The 22528-nt window shown below is 44.9% G+C and overlaps 1 protein-coding gene across 3 annotated transcripts in view; it reads right to left on the reverse strand.

The window, feature by feature from the left end:
• The window catches only part of CYFIP1 (cytoplasmic FMR1 interacting protein 1), a 121873-nt gene that overhangs the window by 64738 nt on the left and 34607 nt on the right, over nucleotides 1–22528 (reverse strand). For all 3 annotated transcript variants that reach the window (XM_045795309.2, XM_045795310.2, XM_087856736.1), the window contains exons 2-11: nucleotides 12658–12780; nucleotides 12493–12582; nucleotides 11203–11280; nucleotides 10859–10960; nucleotides 9784–9965; nucleotides 6647–6743; nucleotides 6417–6545; nucleotides 5026–5130; nucleotides 2665–2756; nucleotides 209–326 (exon numbers count right to left, since the gene is read on the reverse strand). In XM_045795309.2, coding sequence (XP_045651265.1) covers nucleotides 209–326; nucleotides 2665–2756; nucleotides 5026–5130; nucleotides 6417–6545; nucleotides 6647–6743; nucleotides 9784–9965; nucleotides 10859–10960; nucleotides 11203–11280; nucleotides 12493–12582; nucleotides 12658–12774 — 1110 coding nt within the window. In that variant the 5' untranslated portion in view covers nucleotides 12775–12780. The remainder of the gene's footprint in view (nucleotides 1–208; nucleotides 327–2664; nucleotides 2757–5025; nucleotides 5131–6416; nucleotides 6546–6646; nucleotides 6744–9783; nucleotides 9966–10858; nucleotides 10961–11202; nucleotides 11281–12492; nucleotides 12583–12657; nucleotides 12781–22528) is intronic.

Raw genomic sequence — 22528 nt, forward strand, 5'->3', positions numbered from 1 at the left:
GACCAGCCCAAACAAGGAACACAGAAAAACCCGTCTGCCAAGCTGGAAGGAATTAACAAGACCCACAGCTGAGGGACAGTGCTTCCTCCTATCCCCAACTCCAGGCCCTCCTCTGGGCACCGAGGACATATCCACCTATCCAGCCTAAGGTTCCCGCACACCTCTGGCCTTAGGTACCGGCACAGGTAGGCACTGAAGGCCCTGTTACCTCACTGTTGCTGTAACGCGCCAGCTCTGAGATGAAGCGCATATGGTCCTCCCGGATCTGGATCATCTGCTCACAGATGTTATACTGCGGGCTGCTGCTGGATGACGTGCACGTCCATCTGGCGGTGAAGGGGAAATGTGTTACCTGAAGAGGCGCCTGCAGAAGACTTATGCTTCACAATGTGGGGTGGCCGGGGACACATGCACAGCAGGCGCTAGGATGGCCCACTGGTCCTGCACGCTGGCGAGGACATAGAGGCTTGGAGAGAACATGAATTCTCAGCAAAGAAACAGCCGAGCCAGCCCCATCCCCCTGTGTCAGGGTGACTGTCCTACCTTCTCATACCTGTGTTTTAGAAAAGGAATCGTAATTTCTGCTTAATCAGCCAACTACTTTCAAAAAAGCTGAGAGCTGTTGCTGGATTTAGGACACTGCATCACCCTTGCAAGGACCCCTTAACACCTGTTTTTATTACTCACATATGAAAACACAGGATACAGTAGAAAACAAGTCTGCCAAAGACTCAGAAACAAAAGTTATCCTTACTGGGAACTGAAAACTGACTACTTAAGTGCACGACACACCATTTCAGCAGCAAACTGATAGTCAATTTAGTGGAAAAGAAGTTTATTAACAATTAAAGCTGCTGGAGCTCTTGGGCAAAAGCATGGGCTTTGGAGCTCTGACCACTGCTTCCTCACACTCCACCCCGACACTCTTGTTTTTACCAAGCTGGTCCTCTTTGCTTCAAGGGAAGGGATGCAGGTTACCCCTTTTCGAAATAATGGGTACACTGTATCAAGCAGCATCCCTTTCTTACTTTCTGATTCCACTGTAGGATGATGCAATGATTATGTTGGCATCATCCAAGGTGGCTCCCTGAGTCTACGACGAGCACCTGAGGCCCAGGCTCTATCCAGATACCACCCTCAATACACCTGCCTCCCCTGCAAGCCCCAAAAAGCATGTCCACCTCAGGCAAGGCCCTAGAGCCCAGAACATGACTGCTGACACCACACCCTGTGACCACCCTTTCTGGGCTGCTGGTCTGGGATCTCAAAGCTGACTGCTACGTGCTCAGGCATGTCCCAAGGTGGCTGTTAAACATACCCATTACCCCCAATTAAATGCTATTGATTCACAATAAATCATATCAAAAATATAGAAATAAGTATGCAAAACTCATTGTTTCCTGATTCTCTTACTGGTTTTACCATTACCTATCATCTAGAGCTCATCTGTGTTTGTTAGGTAGAAGCACTGTGTAAGGACATGCTACTACAGTTGTCACATTGTTAGCTTGAAGTCAGTCATGGCGGGAGTATTTACACCGTGGGAATCAGAGCATGAATTGGTGCTGAAGAAGAAAGAGGTTTCAGTTTAATGAATGTGACTTAGAGGAGAATGAGAAGTCACCTAACTGGATGGCATATCCAATTTAATGGCAGATTTATTAAGAAATAAGCTAGCACGGAACTCAGCAAAGTACAGCACAGGCCAAATACAACCTGTGTGTGTACGGTCCTAGAGTCATACAAAATGCTACTTACATTTTCATTGTTTAAAAAAACAAAACCACAACAACAGCAAAGAAGAATATATGACAGATACCACATGTGGCCTGCAAAGGCTTAAAGTGTTTACAATTCAGCCTTTATTAAAAACAAAAAACTAACAAAAAAGATGTAATTGCATTTTTCAAAATCGTGGCTGAATTGCAAGTCCAGGTTGGCTACAGGTACACGTGTTTGGCAAGGGTCAACAAAAGCATCCTGCAAGACCCAACTGGCTATGTGGAATTTACAAAAAAAAAGTATGGTATGTTTTTTTATCATCTGTAATTGTGAGCTACGGATCCTTTATGCCAATGACTGGCCAACTCTCTCTCTACAGGGCCAGAAAGTAAATACTTCAAAATCTGGGGGCTACACTGTCTCTGTCATACAGCCATTGTCTTCTTTTTTATAAAACAAAACAAAACCCTTTAAAAGCGTAAAGACCATTCAAAGCAACTGAGATCTACAAAAACAGCCCTGGGCTGGATTTGGGCCTTAGGTGATAGTTTTATAATCTCTGTGATATCAATGCAAACACCCCCCTGTCCAGCAGGGCGAGTTGTTGAGCACTGACCAGCACACCACTTGTTTAAGCTGGTACATTCTCAACCCGTTCTATCCAACAGAACTCTCTGAGATGATGGAAAAGCTCTGTATCTATGGTGGCCAACACAGTAGCCACTACTGAACATTTGAAATGTGGATGTCATAACCAAGAAAATAAAAAATTTTTTAAATGAATTTAAATGTGAGCAGTCACTCGTGACAAGGCCTACCATATAGGGCATTTGGTTCTAGATGGTTAAAAATGTCAAGGGTGTTCTCTCTAGATAAATAAGTGTTATAAAACCACAATGAGAACACTCCAGAATGTCCCCACTGGACAGCTCACTCTCCTACCGAGATTTATTTTCCTCATAGTGGGCGCTGGTCTTGATGTATCTTGCAAGTTCTATTTGCATGTCCCCGAACAGTGGAACCACCTGGAGCTGCTATATTCAAAGAACAAAAAAAATAAGGTCATTATGTATGTTTAGTCACCAAATACAATCACAAGAATGAGTAATGCTGGTAATTACTATGAGCTGAATACTGGCTCTTTTAATCATTTACTAGAAAAAAAAAATTGTAAGGAACTTACACATTCACTTTAAGAAGGACAAAATACAATTTAAGAACCAACAGTCATAAAACCAATTCTAATATTAAAATTAACCTACCTTGTTGCTAGATCCATGGTCATGAAAAAAATCTATTTGCATTTCTATATACTAGTAACAAACAGAAAATGAAAATCTAAAGAGAAACAATTTGGGGCACCTGAGTGGCTCAGTCAGTTAAGTGGCTGCCTTTGGCTCAGGTCATGATTGCAGAGTCCCAGGATCTAGCGCCAAGTCAGGCTCCCTGCTCAGTGGGGCGTCTGCCTCACCCTCTGCCCCTTCCCCCTGCTCCTTCTCTCTCTCTCTCAAATAAAAAAATAAATAATCTTAAAAAAAGAGAGAGAGAGACAATCTGCAATAGCACCAAAAAGCCCTAAAAATACGTATGACTAAATCTAACAAAATATGGTCAAGACCTCTAAACAAAAATACTACCAAAAATTCTAGAGACAGTTTTGAAGTTCTAAGTGAATGGAGAAATATATCAGGTTCATGGATTGGAAGACTTGGTATTTTTACTCCCTAAATTGATCTATGGAATCCCTAACAATATTCCAAGAAGAAAAATGGTTTATGGGTAGTGCGTATATATGTGTGGATGTATAAGGAAATCAGCAAGCCAATTTATTTTGAACGGTAAAGGGATGACACCCAAGACAATCTTGAAGAACATAACTTGAAGGCTTCCTGATAAGCAGATCTGTTCTATTGGAAAGCTACAGGAACTAAGACAGTGTGGCCCTGGAGCATGAATGGAGAGCAGTGGAGCAGGACACAGAACCTAAGACAGAGTCACAGAGATACAGGTACCTGTTTTATGACCCAGGCAACATGGCACAGAGATGGGAGAAAAGATGGCCTTTACAATAAATGGACTAAGTCAACTGGATACTCATAATGGGGAAAAGAAAAATATCTAAAAATGTCAACCCCTTTCTTCCCATCATATATAGAGGCCAGATCGAGGAAGAGTATGGATCCAGATAGAAAAGGAAATGGTGCTGCTTCTAGAAAGTAACAAGAAGGAAATTCTCATAAGCCTATACAAAGATTTCTACAATTGGATATTAAAGGGGTGTCTGGGTGGCTCAGTCATTTAAGCATCTGACTCTTAGTTTCGGCTCAGGTCATGATCTTAGGGTCCTGGGATCAAGCCCCACTTTGGGCTCTCCACTCAGCAGGGAGTCTGCTTGTCTCTCTCTCTCTGCCCCTCCCCCTGCTCTCACATGCTCTCTCTCTAAAATAAATCTTTTAAAAAAGTAGATATTAAAGATTGATATACAAGACTACAATAAAATTAAGAACTTCTGTTCACTTAATGACATCTTTAATGGGGCGGGGGGGGAAGGCAAGAAACTTGAAATGACACTTCACAAGAGAGCACACAAAAGACTAACAGAGTGAAAAGTCATCAGGGAAATATCAACTAAAACACAAGGAAATGACAGCCAAAAATATCACAAGGACATACCACCCTTCAAAATGCTCTTCCCCAAAAGTGATAGTGCCAAGTGTTGGTGAGGATGTGGAGCAACAGGAAGGCTCACTCACAGCTGGTGGGAATGCACATCAGCAGAGCCTTGTGGGAAATCGTTAGGCGGTATCTTATACTGAAAATGTGTATGCCTATGGCCCCTACTCCTAGCCCTGGATGTACATATGTTCAACAGAAACACGCACCGACGTGCACTAAATCAAAGCAGCATTGTTCATACCAGCCAAAACTCAGAAATGACCTCATGTCCATCACAACACAATGGATAAATAAGTTGAGGTATAATCATAAAATGGACACCACAATGAAAACCTAAGGACTATCTATAGCTGTGGGATCCCACAGAGATGAATCTAACAAATGAGTGAAAGCAGCCAGATGCAGAAGAGTACACACACCCACCGTTCCCTGTACACAAGGTTCAAACCGAGGCGAAAGATGCAGAGCAAGAGGGAGAGTAGCCACCTTTCCAGATGGAAGCCAGTGATGTCCCCCCTCCCCGCTGCTTAAGTCCACACTTCCAGATGTGGGTCACAGAGGTTTACCTCCCAAAATACAAACTGTATACACTCGATAAAAAGGCTTATCTAAAAAAATGTAACTCACCTTGAAGTACTTATCGATTTTGGATAAGTTTATTCTTTTCTTGGCATCAAGTTTATAGATGTTGCTGACACTCCCATCCATCAAGTATAGACCAAACCCCATGACCTGAAAATCACAAAATTGCAAAAAACTTAAACCTGCAAGTTTAATTATCCATAAGCACTTCTAATGCTACAGTTCGTAAATTTAAATGATAGTTCACTCTTCTTTCAAAAAGCACTTTTAAAAGTTCCTTATAAATAAATAGCTATCCCTTCATATGAAGCTATTCTTCCATGTGTGTCATTTCTTGTGGCTATTCTAATGTCCTCCCCAGGCACAAGCACCACCTCCACCTCTCGTTAAGCAAATGAGATACTAAATGTGGATTTCCACAAACACTCATGGCCCCAGGCTCCTGCTCAGATGGCGCAGACAGCGTACTTCCACCATCACAGAGTGCTCCACTAGACAGTGTCCTCCAGCATGGTGCTCTCCTTCAGGAAGAGATCTTGGGGCTGGGCCCACTCTTACAGGGAAGGTTTTGGGCTGACAGGACACCTAGCACAAGGTCCTTCAGGACTATCCTCCCCAAAGGTGGAAAGCAGAGCAAATGCAATAGCAGAACTACCTTCTCCTCTTCCCAGTAAGAAATGTCACTGAAAATCTCCCCAGGGCACCTGGGTGGCTCAGTCAGTTAAGGGTCTGCCTTCAGATCAGGTCATGATCCCAGGGTCTTAGGATCGAGTCCCACATCAGGCTCCTAGCTCAGCGGGGACTCTGTTTCTCCCTCTATCCTTCCCCCCCTGCTCATGATCATTCTTTCTCTCCCTCTCTCTCACTCAAATAAATAGGTAAAATCTTAAAAAAGAAAAAAAAAAGAAGAGGAGGATGAGGGGGAGCGGGAGGAGGAGGAGAGGGAGGGGAGGGGGAGGGGGAGAGGGAAGAGGAGGAGGAGGAGGAGAAGAAGAAAACCTCCCCAATATGGTGAATGGCCACATTCTTGACCAAAAAAAATCTATGATCATGGAGACACAGTATTCTTAATTCCTAGGAATTATATCCTTAACAAATAGAACCTGATATAACCTCTGCTATAAGAAGCTAATACTGAGAGAAGCCCTTGACCCTGGACCTCCTCACCCATGAGCACATTCTCCAGGGGGTGACATATGATCCCAACTGGCACTGGGGTCAAGCCTGGGGCACCCACAGGAATGTGCTGAGAGCCTGTAGTGCATGCTGTGGGCACCATAGAGGATACTGTGTACACGTACACACACACACACACACACACACACACACACACACACGGCAAGCATGAGAATAAGAAAAGGTGGGCAAAAGGATCATAGTCAACGCACAGCCTCTTCTCCTCACAGCTATGTAAGCAGCCGTGCCCACACACGTACTTTGAGAAGCATGTGTTTCTCACTGGGTGTCAGGTACATCCTATTCTCGTAGTAATCCACACACAGATTCACGATGTCAGCAAGGAGCTCTTCATAGCCAGAAATCACTTCAAGCTGCTGCTGCAAAGACTGAAACACAGAGTGTGAGATCCATGCCACGGACTGTTCCCAGGCTCCCAGACCCCAGCAACACGTCCCATCAGCCAGAGGAGCGAGAGTGTGAGCCTTACCTGTGTGATTTTGTTGTGGTTGGCCAGGAACATGGACAGATTCTGTGATTCCTGGATGGACTGTGGGTCCGCCATTTTCCGTAAAAACTGAGCAGCCCTTTGAAAGCAAAAAAAGAGTTAAACAACGAATGTGCTTAATGATTAAAAAGAAAAAAAAAAAAAAGCATAGAAAACCCAGATTACTTTATCTGGCGACAGTTATCTGTAAAAATGTGGGTCTTAGAAGCTAGTTATAATTTCAGCCTCCTCGAGTTTGTCTACCCTGGACTCCAGGTCACTCTTTTGCCAGCCTGGACAGCTCACCACCCCACTGTCCACAGCTGACAGACTTCCTCAGAGATATGGCAGCGCCGACCACAGGCCTTCCTGAAGGATCCCTGCACACTGGCCTCTTCCCATGGCTATCTGTTCCCAACTCTGAGAAAGACTGCCTCCCCCTCAGTGACTCTCACAACATGGTAATGAAGATGGTCAGCACTGTCCAGGTTCTCTGCCAAGAATCCTCTAGGCCACCATGCCTCCCACAAGTCAGGGACTACACACAGTTTTGGTGCCAAAGATCAGAGGCAGAATCCCAGTGTCCTTCACCAATATGCTGCTCAATCTTGGATTAACCTCCTGAACCTCACTTATCACATCTATAATAACAACTGTCCACCCGCCCTACTCACAGGGTAAGTGCGAGGAGAGAGGGAATAGCACATACAGAATTACCGATACTTAGGCCCAAAAAGACTGCAAGGTACATGCTGAGTCTCTCTCTGGGTCTTGCAAAGCAATGCGAAGATCGGTGTGAGCATTCTGCACACCTAGGGCAGCCTCCCAAAACGTTTAGTGGAAACTGGCCACCTACGAGCCTGTCTGTGCAACCTAAAAACTTGGGGGTTTTAATGAAGAAAACTTCTAATGGTAAAGACTGATAACCTACACTGACAGTCATTTCCTCTGTGCCTCTTTAGAAATGACCCCCAAATTTCCATGCTACAGCAATGTCCCTCATGCCCATGTGACTGATGGTTGAGCCATGAGATATAATGAAAAACACTGCCAGGCACTTAGAAGTTTACTTATACAAGATAGTACGACTCTTCTATTCTCCTTCCTCCCTGTTGACTGGAAAGCAGAAATGACAGCTGGAGCTCAAGTCACCATCCTGGACCATGAGACAACACACGAAGGCAGCAGAGCAGCAAGACAGCAGGAGCCCTGGTGCGAACACTGTGGAATCCCCTCATCAGTTGCAGATCACCTACCTCAGGACTTTCAGGTGAGACAGAAATGATCTGCAACCTTGTTTAAGCCACTGTTATTTCTGTAGGTTTTTAAAAAATTATATAGTTAAACCTAACATGAACCCTGATCATGATAACATCCCTTTTTCAAAATGTTCACTTTATTGATCTGAGTACTTGCTAAGACTAATGAAGGGATCAAAAATACTGTTTTCTATTTTCCTCAAGCCTCACCATAACCATATAGGTTATCCCGGCATTTATCCTCAGAAGAGGTCATACCGTTAGCTATCGCTGGGTGCAAATAAAAAGTGTGAGTGTAAGTATGTGAGGGCTGAGAGAAGTGAGGATAAGATGGTAGAGGGTCTCAAAAAGAGGTCATAGGAAGAAGCCACTGGAAGGCGGGAGGGGTGCCCCAGGCTCTCTCTGTACTCAGGAGAGCCCGGGTGGCTCCTCGAGGGGGTGTTGGCCCCCACACACATAGCTTTCCAGAGAGCAGCCCCATCTTTAAGCTATTTTATTGACTGGGCTTTCATAATAAAGCTGCTGCTACTAAGTGTAAAAAAAAAAAAAAAAAAAAAAAAAAAGATTTTTTGAAATTAAAAACCACTGATGCTGTCAACCGCCCCCTCCTACTTTCCTAAGTCAGAAAGGTTAAAACAGCTGCTCAAAATCACGTGGCAAGTGACTTGTGTAGCCAGGAGAAGCAGTTGCTCTCCTGGGCTGGGCCAGTTCCACCCTCTACCCTCAGAAGCCCCCATGCCCCATGCAGAGTCAAGCTTACTTGCAATTCCACAAACACATCAAATAAGGTCAACTCCAGGCTTTCCTATTCAAGAGAGGTTAACAGGTCAACTCCAAGGATCTAGTTCTGAAGATCCAGGCTTCTGTGCAGAGCTAATTTTAGGTGATGAATACCTATACTTAACTTCATATGGATCAAGCTTAAACCCTGGTGATCTAGCCCAACTCCCACTGCTACTTCATCCTTAAATCTCAGTTTGGCACCATATCCCATGTTGATTTTATTTTAAAGATACGGCAACAGTTGTATGATTTCAGATACAATATAACTACAGCCTATTCCGATGCAAAGTAAAATCTCATCAAATTTAATTTCATAACCAAGATTCCTATCTAGCAGAAGAAACAGAAGTCAGCACCTCACTCCAGCTACTCACACCAAGCACAGACTTTCAAAAGGAAGTTTATTAAAGGACAGTTCGCTTTGCTCTGACCGACCACCCTCCATCTTCCTGCCACCATCTGCCCCTCACAATTTTCCAGAAGCATACAACCATGCCATACCCACCTTTTCCAATTCTCTTCTCCAGAAGGTCTAGCTCTGGAAGAGAGCTAGTCTCAGGGACCTGGAAGCTCAGTATGATTCCATGACAGTCCACAGGCCGGCTCTGCCCACTGCTGTGATGGTGTGTACCTTCCAGGAATGTGTAACCAGGAAATGACATACACAGGTGGCGCCCTCAGGCTGTAGAGCCTGCCTGTGCCCTCACCAAGATGCCTACTAAGCCAAAAGCCTTGCAGTGACCCTATATAACAGGGACTTGTGTACTTCTGTCTTCCCACACGGACTGAGCACCCACAGGTCCTCAACAAACATTTGAGGATGACCAGCTCCCACTCCAGCTTCATGGGACCACAATGTACACGGGCCTATGAGGACACACCTCGATGCATCGCCACACACATAATCTGCCAGCTACCCTCAGATACCTAGGAGTGGTATTCAAACAGTCCTGAGGCTGCCAAATAACCGCTACCAACCAGTTGCATTACTTCAGCACCTATGGGATGCACACCTACTATGTGCAGAGCATGCTGCCAACCAGGAACCACCCTGCCTGCCAGAGCACTTTCTGCAAGGACCCAGGGGTACAAGGTCACCTTTTATATGCTGAGTGGTCATTCTTCACACTGCACTTCATGTTCTTAAGCTCATCCAGCACAGCAAACATGTTAATGAACTTGCCCAGCGTGATCAAGTAGGCTTCAGACACGAAGTCCTTCCTTCTCTCCGCGTGGCACAGGCGCCTCACCTCCCCACAGAATCGCTCAATGGCATTTCTCTGAGCAGAGGAAGGGAGGGCAAAAAGGCCACTGTCAGTGATGGGCCAACTCCATGCCCAGCTTCAAGCACATTATCCGGATTCACTGTTACTCTCTGATGAAATACCCACCCAAATGAGTGGACATTTTACAGCTCAGGTAAAGAGGACTTATTTCTATAAAGTAATTTCCACATGCCTTTGCTCTGTGACAATCATCATTAATTTTCCACTTTACCAACTACATCCCTAAAATAAAAGAATGTTGTTGATTATTCAAGCAAAGTTACTGAGAAAATACTCTAATAGAAGGTCTACAAACACGTTTTAGCATTCAGAGGTGGAAGGGGAGGGGTAGGGAAATTTTTCCTCTCGACAACCTTGAAGATAAAACAAAAATTCATCTCCTAGTAAGTTCTATCTTCTCCCTTTGGTAAAGGAATCTATAATAAAAACCTTCATACATCTCCAAAATATATCTTTATAAAACCAGCAAGTCCCCTTCCTGTGGCTACTCTGCCTAACCAATGGGCCAAAGGAGCCAAGGCAGGGCAAGGACCACTAACTGGACAGTCAGGAGAGGCTGAGAGAAAGAAAAGACCTGAAAAACCAGATGAATCAAAAGTATGAACTGGCAGAATGACAAACACATTTGGAACTGACAGAAGTCTTCACGGAGGAAATACAAATTTACTCTCAAAGAGACAAGAGAAGTGAAACACAAAAGAGGTATTTATTCTGGAAGGGCCAGGAAAGCTTTAGACTGACAAAGGCTTTGTTCCTTTTAGTCTCAGAGGCTGTTACGGCTGTTTTAATTCACATGCACTTTGTTTAGTAAGTCATGGTGATACGTGAGGGTGGGCCAAATTCCTACTCCTCTGCATTAAACTCCTAGGATTATTTCACTGTTTTACCTGGAAGTACATAAAATTCATCAGTTTTGTGACCTCAGGCTCCAGGACCTCTACGGTTTTCTCATAAATTTCCACTCTATTAGGCTGCTCGTTACATTTCACCTAGGAATAAACAAATATGACATAAAGAGGCTTCAACTTAGCTAGAAGTGAGAGGGCAGGGTGCTGTTAGGGCAGAGCTGGCAGTCCCAGCCCACTGTGGGGTGGGGGAGGGGGGAGGGCTGGTGGGGTGGGAGTGTGGTCTGGCTGAGATGGGGGGACTAGAAGGGTGGGAGCGTTGTCTGTTTAGGGGTGGGACGGCATGGCCGGCAGGGATGGAGTGAGGCCCGGCTGGGATAGGGCACCTGTGGGATGGCCCGAGAGCAGCTCCTCCAGGTGTACAGCATGACCGCGTACTCTTGGCCCTCCTCCAGCATTTCATTCTGCAATGGTACACAGGGCAAATCAAAGACAAGCAGGAAAACAATCATAAAAAAGGAGACGCCACGCGGCTACAATCCAGAGGCATAAACTATCCTGACTCTCACTTAGAGGGACAGACAAGTACCAAGACCTGCACGCCATGAGACAGCTGCTAAGAGGCCGGTGATGCTGCAGTGCGGCACTGTGGCCGTAATGACCACCCAAAACACTCCCATGGCTTCTGCTGGTTGGAGAGGAGCCAGCACAGCCCAGGGCACCTGCCACAGCCACTGTTCCCCAACTCCACTCACACCTCCACAACCTGCTGGCAGTGCAGACCTGAAACCGGGAACAGGGGCCAGTATAGGGCAGATGTGCACAAGGTCTTCAAGGCCTTACATGAGGCTACGGAGAGTCTCTGGGCTCATAAGACTGAGGCAGCTCTACCATCCCTAGTGCAGGGGAGGAAAAGCTGGAAGTATTTCTGCAGCACTTAAAATCCAGACAGAGTATCCATGCAAAGAAGACTGCCATCATTTTTAAACTGCTTTAGTGTCTACTCCTTTCACATTGTTTTCTTTGGTAAAAATGGTAAAAAGTGCAGAGATGTTCTAAAAATGTCAACTACAATTTCATCATGTTCTTACGATGCTTTAAAATGTTTACAACTTTTGATCCAGTAACTCCACTTCTACAAATCCAGCCAATGGGAATAATGATGTGTTTGGAACGATATTCATCACTACATTTTTTATTACAAAGAAAAAAGGAAAACTAACTAAACATGCAAAAATAATTAAACTGAGGAAGTTTACAAAATGGGACTACACAACTATTAAAAATTACTTTATCTGGAACATTTTAATGACACACGAAAAGTTTGTGAAATCATTAAAATACCTAATACAATGCAATTCATTCATGCAATCTGAATCACATCTGAGTGTATAAGTGTGTGCATGAGTACAGGTATAAATAATGACAGAGAATGGACTCCCTCTAAATGCTGACAAAGGTTTTCTCTGGGTCACAGATGCTCACTTTTCAGAAAGAAGGTGTATTATTTTTATAATAAGAAAAACAAAGCCTTCTCTAAAAACATAAGACATTTTCATCCACTTTCTTCTCTTTTCCTTACTACATATCATATCAGGATAACATCAAAAAAGTGTACATTTGCCATCGTAGGTACTATTCCCCCAAGGAAAATCAAAGCATGCAGAAGGAATTACCATGCTAGAATGGACAGTCGCTTGTTCAATATATCTTGCAATACCCGTAACAAATGCATTTCTGTCTTCAAAGTTAGTGTTGAAATTTGGCTGAAAGGAAGAGAAAAACCATCATGTGGAGGTCAGCACTATAGGCAGTGCACCCCACTGCCACCCAGCACAAACCTGGTAGAGCAGTGAGGATGGTGGGGGCTCAATGCAGGGCTGCTGGTCAGGCAGAGGCAGCTCTTCCAGGAGGTCCACATTGGACAGTGCATCCTCCAGTGTCACTTGGGCCGCCATCTTGGCCTAAAACAAAACACAAAGCCACCTGTGCTGTGAGGAAGGGTGGAGATACTCTGACAATCATTCCAAGGTGGAGAAAGCAGACGCCCACTCGCCTGACCCCTCTCTTGAGGGTGATGGGGATGGCTGAGGTGATCATGGCCAACCCCTAGTGTCTGGCATCTCTCCTAGGGCTTGCTGGCAAAGAACTCATGAGGTAGCCTCTCCTGGCCTCCAGGAGTGTCACAATGCAGGGTACGTGGACCACCACACATACTGTTACTTCCTGTTACCCTTCCCACCTTGGAGCCATTGTCCCTGGTAGGTTCTCTGGGAGGGTCTGATTGCCCCCAGACCCCCAGGGTCTGACGGGGCCAGAGGAGGGAATGTCCTCTTCTATACTATGTCTGCCCCAAGGAAGCCAGCACAGCCTCCAAGGGGGCAACAGTGCTTCCCTGCATACAGACACTTCCCAGGTGGTTCTTCTAAGCAAGGTTACACACTAAGGATAGAGATGGAAAAGGTCAGAGCCTTTCCTCCAGGGACAGCCTGTAGAGACTACTAAGGTGAGGGCCAAGAGACAACATGAAACAGGGAGGGGGCTGTTAGCAAAGGACTGAAAGCACGAACTCCAAGGCCAGTGCAGGGAAGCACAGAAATGGAGGTGAACGTCATCTAAACACATCTGTGCCTGCTCCAGGGGAGAGGAAACAGCACACACCAGCCTGCCTCCTGCTGAATGTTGCTCGGATCCTAGATGAGATACAGGGAGTAGTAGCTCCATCCCCAGATGCAGCACACCAAGAAGCTCTGACCCCAGACAGGACACGTGTGTTGTGAGAAGAAAAGAGCAACAGGCAGGCTGGTGAGAACACTAAATGGAAGAAGCACCCAGTTGCTCCTCCCAACATTGGGCGCCAGACAAGGTGCGGGTGTAGAAGTACATGGTGGAGCGAGTTACTAAACCCCCAACTACTGGCTGAAGAACCAAAAAGGGAACCCCAGGGCACCGGAAAGCCCCAGGGACAGTGTGGAGAGGAAGAATCTCAGAAGAGCAAGCCCATAAAGTTGCTCACGAACTCTGGGCCCACCCCCAAGCTGGATGTGTATGAATCTGATCCTCTCACACCCCAATCCCTGAGACCACAGGCAGCTCCCAGATGGCCACAGGAGACACTCATGGGACAGATCCAAATGGCACTTCGGAGGCTCTGAGAACAGAACTGACACTGAATCATACCCCAGAGAAGGCAGGTTAAAACCACAGTCTAAATTGAACCAGGTGGCTTACCTGCTAAAATAAAAAATCAGCATTCTCCTACGACTTAGACCCAGAGCCCCATTTCATAATATCCAAAATGTCCAGTTGCAGCCCAAACTACTCAGCGCACAAAGAACTAGGAATGTCTTAACTCCTATAGGACAAGATGATTAACAGATACTGACAATGAAAGAACACAGATATTACAATTATGTACCAGAGTTTAAAGCAATGACTACGAAAATGCTCTAACAAACAATGATAACACTCCCAAACTGGAAGAAAAAAATTGAAAGCCAGGAAAACAAAGATACCATATAAAGAACCAAATAAAAATTCTAGAAATTTTAAAACTAAAAAATACCATACTAAAAATTTAACCCCCCCCCCACATGAGCTCAAGAGCAAAGGAAAGATTAAGTGAACTTAGAACAACAGAAATTCTCTAATCTGAGGGGCGCCTGGGTGGCGCAGTCGTTAAGCGTCTGCCTTTGGCTCAGGGCATGATCCTGGCGTTATGGGATCGAGCGCCACATCAGGCTCCTCCACTATGACCCTGCTTCTTCCTCTCCCACTCCTCCTGCTTGTGTTCCCTCTCTCGCTGGCTGTCTCTATCTCTGTCAAATAAATGAATAAAAATCTTAAAAAAAAAAAAAGAAAGAAATTATCTAATCTGAAAAACAGAAAAAAGGTTAAAAAAATTAGGAGACTCAAGGGACCTTTGGTACAAGAGAAATGGTCTAATATTTGTGTCATGAGAGTGCAAAGGGTGCAGAAAGTGGGTGAAAACAATGGCCAAAAACCTCCTACATTTGGCAGAACACTTGTATATGAATTCAAGAAGCTTAATGGATCCCAAATAGGATAAACCTACAGAAATCCATACCAGACGCATCATAGTCAAACTGTTATAAACTAAAGCAAAGAAAAAAAAAATACCTTGAATGAGTAAGTCACAGGAATACAAGGCACAGCATAAGGGATAGTCAATAATACCGTACTAGAGATGTATCAGGAGAGAGGGTAGCTATACTTGTGGCAAACACAGAATAATGTAAAAACATGTCAAATCAGTAAGCTGTACACCTGAAATCTAGTGCAAAATTGTGTATCAACTGTACTCAAATTTAAAAAAAAAAATTTAATGGTGAAAAAAAGAAAAAGAAAAAATATCTTGGAAACAGAGAAAAAATGCTTTATTACCTACAGAACAACAATTTGAATGCCTGTGGATTTCTCCTCAGAAACCAAGGAGACCTGAGAAAGTAGAATGACACTTTTTAAGTCTGAAAGGAGTGTCAACACAGAATCCTACATCAAGTGAAATATCCTTCAGGAATGAAGATGAAATAAGGGAATAAATAAAAGGGAAGGAATATCAGAAGGACTTGGGACACAGAACAAAGCAAAAGCAATCCAAAGGGTAAACAGGTAGCAGAGAGAATAGACTATTTCCTCCACAGCTCTTTAGGGTTTGAAAGCAAAAATTAAAACACTGTCTAACGGGGTTTTGCTAACTATAAATGTAATATGTAAGAGAGCTATGACATTAGAGGGGAGGCAAAAGGACCTAACATGGTGTAAATTTCCTACATTCCACTTGAACTAGTGAAATATTGATTTGAAGCAAACTGAAAAGTTAAGCGTGTCCTTTATAATCCCCAGGGCAACCAATTAAAAAAAAAACTATAAAAAGCAATATAACTTATGAAAAGATCATACACGATAAATTAAAATGGAATACTAAAAACGTTCAGACAACCTAACAGAAGGCAGGAAAAGGAAGCAGACCAATGAAAAACACAGGGATCCTCTTTCTGCTATTTAAGGACATAATGAGAAGTTGGTGTCTGCAACCTGGAAAAGGGTCCTCTGATTCTGCGACCAATTCCACTGTGTGGCTTTTTTCCCCACACCACCAAGTAATTCTTGAATACCAACTGGGTGTCCTACAATTCAGCTTAATTCTGACACTATCTACCTGCAGATAGCATCAGATCCCACAAGTTAAGGACTCAGTACTACAAGGCTGCCCCCTCCTCCACTTCAGATACCAACCCAAAGTCCAGGTTGTCATCTGTGCTTTGGACCAACCAGCCATAAATTAGAGGTTCCCACAATAAAACCCTCTCCTTGGGTTTCATTAATTTGCCAGAGTGGCTCACAGAACTCAGGAAAATGTTCTACTGACTAGATTACCAGTTTATTATAAATGATGTAGCTCAGGAAAAGCCAGATGGAAGACAGGCACAGAGCAAGTTATGGGGAAAGGGTGCTGAACTTCTGTGCCCTTGTGAGTGCTCTACAGTATTCCCAAACGTCCATGTATTTCATCAATCCAGAAATTCTCTGAACCCTGTTGTGGGCTTCCTTACATGAGCATGAATGACTGATTAAATCACTGGCCATTGGCAAAGGATTTAACCTCCAAGGTCAGGAAGGTGGGATTGAAAGTTCCAACCCTCTAATCAAATGCTGGGTCTGACAACCAGCCCCCTTCTTAAGGGGCGTTCCAAAAGTCACCTCATTACCATAAACTCAGGTGTGGTTGAAAGGGGTTTGTTATGAGTATCAATATCTTCCTTACCACTTAAGAAACTGTAAGGGTTTTAGGAGCTCTCTGTCAGAAACAGATAAAGCCCAAATACATATTTCTTATTAAAAATCAGAAAATACAGACCCTCACCAAACAAGACAATACTGGGACCGTGACACCCTAATCTCAGACTTCTGAGCCTCCAGAACTGTGAGAAATAAATTTCTACTGTTCATAAGACAAAAAAAAAAAAAAAAAAAAAAAAAAAATGTGTGTGTGTGATATCCAAACATGCCAGTAATTACTTGATCATGAATAGTCTAAACAGGGGTGCCTGAGTGCCTCAGTGGGATCCGGCTCCACGCTCAGCAGGGAGTCCGCTTGAGATTCTCTCTTCTTCTCTCTCTACCCCTACCCCTGCTCACTCTCTCTCTCTAAATAAAGAAATAAGTAAATAAAACTTAAAAAAAAGATAGTCCAAGATGGCAGAGGAGCAGGAGGCCTTCGTTACGTCTGTTCCCAAGAATTCAGCTAGACAGCTATCAAATCATTCTGAACACCTGTGAACTCAACTGAAGGGCTAAGAACTGAGAACTAAGAAAAGAATAGCTGCAACTCTACAAGTAGAAAAGCGACCACTTTCCACAAGAATCACAAGACAGAAAAACTCAGCTCAAAAAACACAACAAGAGGCAGTACTGACTGCCAGGGACCTAAATCAGTATGGATGTAAGTAAGGTGTCGGAACTAGAGTTCCGAATAACGATAATAAAGATGCTAGCAGGGCTTGAAAAAAGCATAGAAGACACCAGAGAATCCCTTTCTGGAGAAATAAAAGACCTGAAATCTAACCAAGTTGAAATAAAAAAAGGCTATTAATGAGATGCAATAATAAATGGAGGCTCCAACTGCTAGGATAAATGGGGCAGAAGAGAGAATCAATGTAATGGAAGACCAAATGATGGAGAATAAAGGAGCTGAGAAAAAGAGAAAAACAACTACTGGATCACAAGAGGAGAATCTGAGCAATAAGTGGTATCATAAATTGAAACAATATTAGAATAATTGGGATCCCAGAAGAAGAGGAAACTTTTAAAAAAAAAAAAAGTCTAAACACACTAAAAGCCAGAGATTGTCAAAAGGATGAAAAAGTCCTGACTTAACTATATCCCAGCTATAAGAAACTCACCTCGACTATAATGATATATGTTGAAAGTAAAAGGGGAAAGACAAACTGTGCAAGCACCGGTCCAAAGGAAGCTGGAATGGCCACGCGAGTAGTCAACTTCAGAGCAAGAAAACTACCAGGGATAATGAGGTGGACCGCAGAGTGACAGAAGGTCATTCACCAAGGAGACAGACCAATGCTCAGTGTGGATGCATCTGGTAAGAGAGAGCTTCAGACTGCACCAAGCCAACACCAACAGGACTGAAAGGAGAAGTAAATCCACAAGTGCACTGGTGACAGCAACAATTCTGTCCTTGACAGGAAATCAGCCAGAACACAGGGGAACTGACTACCGGGACCTAGTGGGCCTAACTGGCATTTACGCAAAACTCCTCTCGACAACAGATCTACTCTGTATGTTTCTAACTATAAATATAAAATGTAGCAGATAATTTTTCAAAATATCTGGTCCTTTTGTAAACAAGGAAAATGGCCTTTTAAAAACTTCCATCATCAGGACTTCCTGTTCCGCATACTTATGAAAGAAGACGCCCAGGAGAGCAAAGCACTGAGTAGCAAGGGCTGGTCGTCGCCCTGGCCACTGCCCTGCAGCAGTGAAGGCTTCCAAGGCACCAGGCTGCCAAATGACGTGCTTCCTATGGATCCAGCCCTGAGTGCCACTTTTGGCCCTCTGCATGGCCAGAAACCATGCTGTGCCAGGAGAGGCCTGGGAACTCCCGAAGTCCTTCCATGACCTCACGCCACTGGTGCAATTGGTCAATGAGAAAATGGGTCAAGCCCACCACCTGGGACAGCCACACTGCCCATGGGACCAACCTTGGCCTCCTGCCCAACACGCATAGGACTCTTCTTCCTCCCTCTCCTCTGCTCGAGAGAGGCCACCTTCAGTGGGGGAAGAGGCAGTGCAGGAGGCTCACAGACAGGGTTAGGGAAACACTTAGGTCACATCCAAGGAAAAAGATAAATGCTCGACTTAATCCAAATCAGTATTTAAGGACACTTTTCTATATAAAAATAGCAATATTTGTGTGGTACATATACACGATGAGATATAATTAACAAGGAAGGGAATTTTCGCACAGGCTACAACATGGATGAACCCTGAGCACATCATGCCGAGTGAAATAAACCAGTCACCAAAGGACAAATAATGCATGATTACACCTAGGTTAGGTACCTAGAGTAGTCTGAGTCAGAGAGAGAATGCAGAATCGTGGTTGTCGGGGGTTGGAAATGGGGAGTTTGTGTTTAACAGGTAGAAAGTTCCCATCTGGGAAGATGGGAAAAATTCTGGAGAGGACAGTGGAGATGGTTGTACAACACTGTGAATGCACTCGATGTCACTGAACTAACTGTACACTTAAAAATGTTCAAAATGGTACATTTGATGTTACAATTTTTAAAAATCAAGAGCAAAAAAACAGCAATATTTACTGTATATAAATCAGAAAATGTGGAAAAGGAAAAAAAAAACACCATAATCTCCCCACCCCCCCAACAAAAAGAAGATAATATGATACATGCTGTTTTGTAAGCTGCTTTTTTCTTCCAGCTTCCATAGAAATGTTCAAGTTGTTGAACATCTTTGTGCAGCACGTTTTTAGCTTTCTGTGGACCACTGGCCAAGGCCGGGCTGTAGGTCACTGCTGTTCTTCCCCATTTGTCACATTTTCGTATTTCATTTTTTTCGGTCATAAACATTCCCCAGCAAACACTCTGCCATGTGGAGCCCTGCAGTTGCCACGAACACACACACACACACACACACACACACACACACACACACAGAGTCCCAGGGCCCCACAAACACTCCCATGTCTCTCCATCCTGTGCATTTTCCACAAATACGTTTCGGCATCGCCTCTGCCTCAACCACATTAAGGAAAGTTGGGAATACTCAGCTCTGGGTCCAAGTCTCCAAAGTCTCTGTCCGGACTTGTTTTTTGACACCTCACAATTCTACCTTCAGGATTTCTTTTAAGTCCATTTATTTTTCTCCATCTCGAACTGCCACCAACAAACCCTATGCTCATCGTGGGCATCACACCGCCCAAGAAACGAAGTCCATGCTCACTGCAACCACTCTGCGACAACCTGGCCACAGGAACTTGCCCCTTCCTACCTTGTCCCCTCAGGCCCACTGGGGTTTCCTCCCAGCGTGACATCTGCCTCATGGTCTCTGGTCCCCTTCCCTGCTCACTGCGCATGCTGCTGCCAGCCCCCACAAAGCCTGTGTTGTATACCCAAGATAAGGACCCCTCGTCTGCCTCGCCACTGCATGACCCGAGGGGCAGAGCCTCCACTGCACCTGAAGGAGTGACGAGCCTGTGTAAGCAGCTTCCACAATGCCAGTGCCCAGAAGCATCATGAAATGACTTATCTGGAATGGTGCTCAACCCTACTAGTGCTGCCAGGTGGGAATGTACAGTTTAACAACTCCATCACATTTCTGTCTTCACCAATTCAGCTTACATGAACACATACAGAGATGTACATCAGTTGGGGCCTGGTCACAGCAGGATGGCTTGTGACCACAAGCACAAAGGGAGGAGCATGTGGGAACAGAGAGAGAAGGCAGCCACCTGCAAATCTAGGAGAGAGACCTTGGAAGGAACCAACCCTGCTGACACCTTGATCTCAAATTTTCAGCCTCCATTAACTGTGAGACAATACATTTCGGTTGCTTAAGGCACCTGGTCTGTGGTATTTGTTCTGGCAGCCCAAGCAAACTAACCTAGAACTAAGAATGAGTTGAGAATTACCCCAACAGGGTCCATATGCCCTTGCACCGACTGGCTGCTGAAATCCATCATGTGCTGGTATTTTTTGATCATGAAACAATACATGCTCAGTGCAGATAAAGCAGATGGCTAGGGGTAAAACAAAGGCCAGTGGACCACTCGAACCTCATTCTCAAAGAATGAGGCACTTCCGGTGTGTGAGCCCCCACACCCACCCCCTCGCAGTAAGCTAACTGCACATAAGGCACTCTCCTTGGTTTACATCATCAAACAATGTCCAACCAGGCTCTTCCTCATTGACTGAGTCTCTATTGGCAGTAGTTCCCAGCCCTCAAGTCTGTCTCCAAGCTCTACAGCTTGTCAAATTATAAAACTGCCATTTTAACAAACCATCAACTGACTTTGTAAATTTAACAATTTTTAAAATAAAGATTTCAAAGGACATACTGAACGTACTTTGTTGCTCTTCCAGTGACTGTTCAAATACCCCTGAATCACTCACAGGGATCCCCTTGGTTCAGGCGATACCCACGCTCCAGATAGCTACTCAGCATTCTCACCATTGGTGGGTGAGAGCTGGTCAGTGGTCTGAACTAGGGAACCCTGCCCACTATGCTATGTGCCCCACTTACCCAGCTTATTCTTTCACTCAGCCTGTGTCCATGGCATGACCCTGGCATGCGGACCACATGCCCAGGAGGCTGAACTGGAGAGAAGGGGATGGAGGGGAGGGGAGGGAAGGCTGTGCTGTGACACACTAGAACACTCTCAGTCCGGTGAGACCCCAGCTGGCTATTTCTTCCTCCCAGGCCCCATATTCCCTACCCTTAGGTGAGACACTCCTGGGACACAGGGGACCTCAGGTGGGAGTCAAGCAACCATAGGTTGCTCACTACCAGGAAGAGACTCACGCAGAATGGAGATTCAGGTCTGTACAGGGCAGGGTCTTCAATATCTTGCTGGCATTTGCCTCCATAAGACTCTGTATCTCACTGCAGACTCCCCTCTCCCGCTGTGACACAGAGCACACTGGAATGCATAAATCCCCCTTGCACCGCCTCAACAATACTGCCAGTGGGGCTCCCGAGCACAGCGAACTAGGGCGTCCCTCCCTTTCATTTCCCACCTGAAGCTAGAGCCCAGGGATAATGCCCCATGCACCTCAGGTGGCCCCCACAGGCGAACATCAGGGGTCAAGCAAGTACATGTAGACAGGAGGCTGGGGTTCCCAACACTAGGGTGGAGGGCCTCACAGCTGCCCGCTGGAAAGGCAGTGCCCACAACATGCTGAAGGCCCCACAGGTGCTGACCTCCTTTCTCCCTCACCTGGCAAAGTCTGCCCCTCAGCCTCAGATTCACCCTGACATCTTCTCAACAAGTTGTCCCCTCAGCTGCCCTCAATATGGGGCTACCACACCTTAACAGATGAGCAGAGCAAGGCTCAGAGGCCCCACAACCAGAGCAGGGACAGAATCACCATCACCACCCCATCACCAGGCACTGTGTCCACTTGGGTAAAGACCAGAGGCAAACAAAGAAGTCAACAAAGTGAGTTTCACAGAGGTGAGTGCAGGTGTGAGGAAGCAACCACGGAAGGGGGGCCTCATTGTTTTAGCAGATGAGAGGATAAACTTCTATCACCATAGAGCTGTATTTCTGTTCTAGCACCATTCCCCTAGCACTGTTCTGGAAACGAAAAACATTTGAAAACACTTTTGGGTGAAATCATTTGCCTGTATTTGGAAGAAAGGACATTCATCTACTAGTGTAAAAGAATAAAAGTGATGAGCAAAAGAAAATAAATGCCAATAAAGGTCGAACCTAGAGACGATGTAATCAGCTTGACGAGGGGCCTCATTTAGAAGGATGGCCGAAAAACACCAAGAGAAACAGCTCAAAACATAAGCAGTAAGCAAACTGATTCTGGTTACTTCCGTCTTTCATACAGCCTCTAAATTTAAATCTTTAGCAAATCAAACACTTAACTGCAGCACGTCTCACATACTCACAAAGGAACCCAGCACAAGTTCCACAGATCCATACCT

The sequence above is a fragment of the Ursus americanus genome, chromosome 28 (genome assembly GCF_024610735.1).
Source record: "Ursus americanus isolate L20-20 chromosome 28, mUrsAme1.1.p, whole genome shotgun sequence".
Taxonomy (NCBI): domain Eukaryota; kingdom Metazoa; phylum Chordata; class Mammalia; order Carnivora; family Ursidae; genus Ursus; species Ursus americanus.